This window comes from Salvelinus namaycush, chromosome 36 (genome assembly GCF_016432855.1).
Source record: "Salvelinus namaycush isolate Seneca chromosome 36, SaNama_1.0, whole genome shotgun sequence".
Lineage (NCBI taxonomy): Eukaryota > Metazoa > Chordata > Actinopteri > Salmoniformes > Salmonidae > Salvelinus > Salvelinus namaycush.
This window is the reverse complement of record NC_052342.1, coordinates 21,356,423-21,364,066: the sequence shown is the minus strand read 5'-3', so window position 1 is coordinate 21,364,066 and position 7,644 is coordinate 21,356,423. Positions and strand designations below refer to the sequence as shown.

The 7,644-nt window shown below is 38.5% G+C and overlaps 1 protein-coding gene across 2 annotated transcripts; it reads right to left on the bottom strand.

The window, feature by feature from the left end:
- Positions 1-1,387: 1,387 nt before the first annotated feature.
- LOC120030426 lies at positions 1,388-5,829 on the bottom strand. 2 transcript variants are annotated; one of them, XM_038975825.1, is made up of 6 exons: positions 5,759-5,829; positions 3,348-3,656; positions 2,750-3,016; positions 2,402-2,512; positions 2,194-2,227; positions 1,388-1,905 (listed from the first exon to the last, which is right to left on the bottom strand). In XM_038975825.1, exons 1-6 carry the CDS (start codon positions 5,805-5,807, stop codon positions 1,797-1,799), a joined length of 879 nt encoding a protein of 292 aa, XP_038831753.1. In that variant the 5' UTR covers positions 5,808-5,829; the 3' UTR covers positions 1,388-1,796. The 2 variants fall into 2 exon arrangements, with proteins under 2 accessions (XP_038831753.1, XP_038831754.1); XM_038975826.1 differs by having other exon boundaries at positions 1,388-1,875.
- Positions 5,830-7,644: the final 1,815 nt, after the last annotated feature.

Below are 7,644 nucleotides of genomic sequence, written 5' to 3'. Positions count from 1 at the left end.
GACTATAACAGGTTTCCCTCAAGAATTTCCCTGTAATTAGCACCATCCATCATTCCTTCAATTCTGACCAGTTTCCAGTCCCTGCCGATGAAAAACATCCCCACAGCATGATGCTGCCACCACCATGCTTCATTGTGGGGATGGTGCTCTCGGGGTGATGAGAGGTGTTGGGTTTGCACAACTAAATTTTAGTCTCATCTGACCAGAGTACCTTCTTCCATATGTTTGGGGAGTCTCCCCTTTTTGGAGTTTGTGCTACAGGATGCAAATTTCTGATTGAAAAAGCTAGCCTTTGCTTTCCTGATTAATGTCCTCCTTGCCTGGTCCGTGAGTTTTGGTGGGTGGTACTCTCTTGGCAGGTTTATTGTGATGGCATATTCTTTCAATTTTTTAATAATGGATTCAATGGTGCTCCGTGGGATGTTCAAAGTTTCTGATTTTTTTTATAACCCAACCCTGATCTGTACTTCTCCACAACTTGTCTCTGACCTGTTTGGAGAGCTCCTTGGTCTTCATGGTGTCGCTTGCTTGGTCGTACCCCTTGCTTAGTGGTGTTGCAGACTCTGGGGCCTTTCAGAAGAGGTGTATATTTATTTTTATAAATGTTTTATTTATTTCACCTTTATTTAACCAGGTAGGCCAGTTGAGAACAAGTTGTCATTTACAACTGAGACCTGGCCAAGATAAAGCAAAACAGTGCGACAGAAACAACACAGAGTTCCACATGGAATTAGCAAATGTACAGTCAATAACACAATAGAAAAGTCTATATACAGTGTGTGCAAATGAAGTAAGATTAGGGAGGTAAGACAATAAATAGGCCATAGTGGCAAAATAATTACAATTTAGCAATTCAACACTGGAGTGATAGATGAGCAGAAGATGAATGTGCAAGTAGAAATACTGGTGTACAAAGGAGCAACAACGAAAAAATAACAATATGGGGATGAGGTAGTTGGGTGGGCTATTTACAGATGGGCTATGTACAGGTGCAATGATCTGTAAGCTGCTCTGACAGCTGATGCTTAAAGTTAGTGAGGGAGATATGAGTCTCCAACTTCAGGGATTTTTGCAATTTGTTCCAGTCATTGGCAGCAGAGAACTGGAAGGAAAAGCGGCCAAAGCAGGAGTTGGCTTTGGGGATGACCAGTGAAATATACCTGCTGGAGCGCGTGCTACGGGTGGGTGCTGCTATTGTGACCAGTGAGCTGAGATAAGGCGGGGATTCACCGAGCAAAGACGTATAGATGACCTGGAGCCAGCCGTAGAAAAATGCTTCTTGAAATTCTCGATTATCGTAGATTTATCGGTGGTGACAGTGTTTCCTAGCCTCAATGGGCAGCAGGGAGGAGGTGCTCTTATTCTCCATGGACTTTGCAGTGTCCCAGAACTTTTTGGAGTTTATGCTACAGGATGCAAAATAAATTCTGAAAAAGCTAGCCTTTGCTTTCCTAACTGCCTGTGCATATTGGTTCCTAACTTTCCTGAAAATTTGCAAAAAACTAAAAAGATCATGTGACAGAGGCTGGAGTTTTGGTTTGACTACTTCGATGTTCAACTCCTCTCTATAGGTAGGCTGGAGTTTTGGTTTGACAGCTTCGATGTTCAACTCCTCTCTATAGGTAGGCAGGAGTTTTGGTTTGACAACTCCTCTCTATAGGTAGGCAGGAGTTTTGGTTTGACAGCTATGATGTTCAACTCCTCTCTATAGGTAGGCTGGAGTTTTGGTTTGACTGCTTCGATGTTCAGCTCCTCTCTATTGGTAGGCTGGAGTTTTGGGTTGACGGCTACAATGTTCACCTCCTCTCTATAGGTAGGCTGGAGTCTTTTTCAACTCCCGAAAGTGTAGGACCCACCTTGTTGATGCTTTGACTCCTGTAAAAACGCCCCAAAACACCAACACACCTTGGTACAGACATGTGATGTACATAAACACTGGTCAAACACTGGTTGAATCAACATTGTTTCCAAAACAGTATGTGTGAGGAGATTGAATCAATGTGGAAAAGTGATTGGATTTGCAAAAAATCATCAACGTAAGGGCATTTCATCTTTTTTTCCCGCCTAAGTTTGAACCTAAATCCAATAACATGCAGATTTTTGGGGGTTGATTTCATGTTGAATTCACATTAGTTGACAACTGATTGATGTCTGTGCCCAGTGCGAAGTAGATTCTAAAGAAAAGCTACTTACTTGTTGAACCTGGTTGATAAGCATGTGAGGGACTCTATGATAGACATAAAACAAGGCAGTCAGTGATATCTTCTATTTTGCACCTAGTACACAAAAGATTACGTCTTCATTTCAGCTTGAATTTAAATTAAGGGAGCATATATTTATACACAAGGCACTGTGAAATTTGATAGAAATTAAAATGTGTTGTCATTTAATTCCCACTCACCTCTGAAAATATATGTTAAAAGACATCCGAACAGAAATCCTAAGAGCAACTTTACGATCCCGGGGACGCGGTTCTCCCCCTCCACCACCACGTCAGGCTTGGGCTGTTCATCTGAAGACATAGGGAGAGAAAAAATAGTATGGTAGCAAGGTAAGAACACAAGTAAGGACTCACTTTGTTCAAAAATTCAACCGCAAGCATGACAAGCATCTACAATAATTCCTTCCTGTCTCACTGCATAGCTGGCTGGCGTAAGAATTCCCCGCCCAAAGGTTGATGAATAAACCAGTTTTTCCTGGTCAGGTCATGTGTTACTGAAATAAATCCTGGCCCTAGAAATGACTGTACCTTGGCATATCTCCCTCACAACCTTAGATGCGTTAGTGAGCCCGTTGCTGGCAGTACAGATGAAGGTGACATTTCTGTTGGGGCTGTAAGACGTCCAGACAACAGAGACATTGGGACTCCCCCTCCAGAAGGAGCCGTCAAACGAAGCCTCTGGTTCCCAAGAAAAGCTGGTGTCCTTCACCGAAGAGGAGCACTGAAGAGCCATCACACAGTGTCCGTCCTTCAAAACGCTGAAGACCTTTCGAACACTAGGCTCAACGAGACGCTCTGGACATTTGAAGAGAAACAAAGGAAGGTCATGTAAATAGATCACACATTTTATATACACAAAACTGGCAAGCAAATTTGAATAAAGTAGAGATAAAAATGAACACTGAAATTATTTTAAAGAACAGTTTTGCCTATAATAGGCTGGCAAACTAGTGAAATGTACAAAATGTAAAATTCCCAAACTGTGGAGGGTGATTTATGTCCAATGAGTTACATTTTTGGGGACCCTTGACATTTTTGCTCACTTTGCGCCCCTAGAGGCAAATCTTGTATAGATCTTACAGAGTACACCTTTAAAACAGGGTACAGTTGTGATTGAGACCCTTACCTGTCACAGTGAGCGGTACCTTACTGATCTGCTGCTCCCCCTGACTGTGTGTGAGGAGGACAGAGTAGACCAGTTCATCCCCTCTCTGAACATCTCTGATCTCCAAGTCACCAGACGAGGTGTTGAGACTCAGTCGACTCTTAAACTGCCTGAACCATTCTGTGTTGCTATTTTTGCCCTTGAATGTTGCGATCCAGGTGTCGTTGTTGTATATGGACCACGTTATCTTGGTGATGTGCCAGGATGGATTGGCTCCAGAGGATAAGGTGACAGACTCTCCCAGGTAACCAATGGTATCTCCCATCACCACTGAAACATAACAACCAATCTGTTACTGTACTAGAATGTCTGTTCTGATGGTGATGGTAATGTTTACAGGAATAACTAGATGAAACACATCATTTATATAATAGTAATATAACAGTATATGTTTCTCTTTGGATATAAAATAATAATCATCAATATTCTGATGGTATCAACATAAATTACTATATACATTATTAGCTAAATTAATTATTAATCAGCAGAAAAAACTGCATAGCAGGTTTTATGATAACTGTCCATTAATTGAAACAAGAAAAGTATAGATTTAGGACACATATGACATCATTCACATGACCATGTTTTTTAAATTTGGAACTTTCTCTGAGTTTCCTTTTTCTGTTTCGATCATGTGGTGAGACTTTCGCAATACATATCAAATGGAGGATTTGGTATCTTAACCTTAAACACATTGTATCAAAGCTAGAACAATGTTGTCAAGACACAGAACTCTGTGGCCTTTTGAAAAACAGGAAACACATTTTTCAAAATGTATTTGCCTTCTCAAAACCTAAATGCATTCCTCCAAACTATATTATACTTCAAAATTGCAAATACATTCATCAAAAGAACACGACTCCCTGCAACAAGATGAATGCAACCATACTTATCTCTTGAGTCCAAGCAGACAAAACAGTATGTTTTAAAAATCCCATTAGATCAATAAAAACATTTTGCAGTCACTAAATCATGATGTTCAAAATTGGAAGTATAACTATTCAAAGGTGCAACATTATGGGAAATTTTTCTCCATTTTATGCATAGATCACCAAACAATTTCATACACATCAAATCAAATATTATTACAGATTTTTTTTGTTACGTATTAAAATAAGAACATTGTGTGCAGGATTCATTCATCGGTATCATCACAATTAAATTCCATGTATTCAAAACAAAGGTTGGTTTTCTCATAGTTTTGTAGACTTTCCATTAGCATACGGAAACACAATCCACAATAGAAATAAAGGAGAGGTGAATAGACTGGAGCAACACAACAGAGGCCTCGATCCACACCAAAGCAAAGCTCTATAATGGAAGCTCACAATGTTGGACACTTAGGAGTAACCCAAAGTTACATATAGGTAACACAACTTGAGTCTCTGCATCTCTTCATGCCTAGATCTTTACATATATTGTACATGGTTTGACGCTGATGAGAGGATTTACAATTCCGTGCTGTAGTATTTACTGATTGACGGAAACAGTGAACAAAATTGCAGACATTTCTCTTCTGATGAAAACAATGTGTTTATGTTCTGTGAACAAAACACTTAGCAGTGAATTGTGTATTCAGTTATGACATTTGCATTTAATATTTTGGAAAAGGTGGTCTAAGATATGCAAGTCAGGTACGAAGGCAAGAAACTGATCAGAAGTTCTATACATGTATTTGATCAGTTGATCATTGCTGTTCTGCTATAGATACAGTACGTTAAACGCAATTGAGAAAAACTATAGTCACCCAGTTAAATTCTACTTGAGTAAAAGTCTAAAAGTATTTGGTTTTAATTAAATATACTTTAGTACAAAAAGTTAATGTAATTGCTCAAATTGACTATAGAGGCAGTAGGAATAATGTTCTGTCCTGCTAAGCATTTGAAATGTAATAGTACTTTTGGGTGTCAGGGAAAATGTATGGAATAAAATGATTTCATTTTCATAAGGAATGTAGTGGAGTAAAAGTTAAAGTTGTCAAAAATATAAATATTAAAGTACAGTACAGATACCCCCAAAAAACGATTTAAGTAGTACTTTAAAGTATTTTTACTTAATTAAGTACTTTACACCACTGCACACCATTAGATTTCTTAAAGTGATAAGGATGACATCATGGCAAGTGCCCTCGTCAGGGTTTGAGGTCAATCCCATTTAAATTCAGAAGATAATTTAAAAGTCCAATTCAAAGATTTTCTTTAAATTCCAGTAATATAATTTCAATTGACATCCTAGATTGAAATGGAATTCACCCCAATCCTGCCTCTTGTAGCTAATTTCTCAAAGATGACAGACAATATCAACAACGACAGACATTTAGAGTGGCCCTCAACACTACCAAGCAAAATGGAAAAGTACAGTAAGCAGCCTACCTGATAAGACTGTTAGGAGAGAGAGAACTAAAAGTTCTACACGTATCATCTTCAACAGGACTTTTAAAATGGAGCCTGTTCCTCTCTGACATAGCGTCTTACTTATAGCGTCAACTTCCTATTTCTGCTATTTACAGCACCTCCAGAATGTGTTCACACCACTCTACTTTTTAGACATTATGTTGTGTTACAGCCTGAATTTAAAATGGATTAAATTGACATTTTCTGTCACTGATCAACACACAATACCCCATCTTGCCAAAGAGGAATTTTGTTTGTAGATCTTTTTTTTTTTTTAAGTCAATAATTATTCCACTTTGTTATGCCAAGCCTAAATAATTTCAGGAGTAAAAATGTGCTTAACAAATTGCATAATAAGTTGCATAGACTTATTCTGTGTTCAGTAATAGTGGTTAACATGATTTCTGAATGACTACTCCATCTCTATACCCCACACATACAATTATATGTAAGCTCCCTCAATCGAGTAGTGAATTTCAAGCACAGATTCAAGCACAAAGACCAGGGAGGTTTTTCAATGCCTCACAAAGAAGGGCATCAATTGGTAGATGTGTTAAAAATAAAACAAAATAAAAAGCAGCCACTGAATATCCCTTTGAGCATGGTGAAGTTACTAATTAGGCTTTGGATGGTGTATCTATACAACCAGTCACGACAAAGATAAAGGCATCCTTCCTAAGTCAGTTGCCGGAGAGGAAGGAAACTGCTCAGGGATTTCACCATGAGGCCAATGGGGATTTAAAACGGTTACAGAGTTTAATGGTTGTGATATAAGAAAACTGAGGATGGATCAACAACATTGTAGTTACTCCACAATACTAACCTAAATGACAGTGAAAAGAAGGAAGCCTGTACAGAATACAAATATTCAAAAACATGCATCCTGTTTGCACAAGGCACTTAAGTAATACTGCAAAAACTTGCAAATAAATTCACTTTTTGTCCTGAATACGAAGCGTTATGTTTGGGACAAATCCAACACAATACATCACTGAGTACCACTCTTCATATTTTCAAGCATGGTGTGCATGCTGCATCATGTTATGGGTATGCTTGTCATCTGCAAGGACTAGGGAGTTATTGTGTATAATAATAAATGAAATACAGCTATAAGCACAGGCAAAGTCCTAGAGGAAAACCTGGTTCAGTCTGCTTTACAACAGACACTGGGAGACAAATTCACAGAGCAGCAGGACAATAACCTAAAACACAAGGCCAAATTTACAGTGGAGTTGCTTACAAAGATGACATTGCATGTTCATAAGTGGTCTAGTACATTTTTTGTTGTTGCCTAAATCGGCTTTGAAAATCTATGGCAAGACTTAAAAATGTCTGTCTAGCAATGATCAACAATCAACTTGAAATAGAGACTAATCCCAAAATACTCACAGCTGTAATCGCCAGCAAAGGTGCTTCTACAAAGTATTGACTCATGGGTGTGAATACTTATGTACAGTTGAAGTCGGAAGTTTACATACACTTAGGTTGGAGTCATTAAACCTCGTTTATCAACCACTCCACACATTTCTTGTTAATAACAAACTATAGTTTTGGCAAGTCGGTTAGGACATCTACTTGTGCATGACACAAGTAATTATTCCAACAATTGTTTACAGACAGATTATTTCACTTATAATTCACTGCATAACAATTCCAGTGGGTCAGAAGTTTACATACACTAAGTTGACTGTGCCTTTAAACAGCTTGGAAAATTCCAGAAAATTATGTCATGGCTTTAGAAGCTTCTGATAGGCTAATTGACATAATTTGAGTCAATTGGAGGTGTACCTGTGGATGTAAAAACAGGTACAAAATGATCTATGTCCACAGTAAAACGAGTCCTATATCGACATAACCTGAAAGGC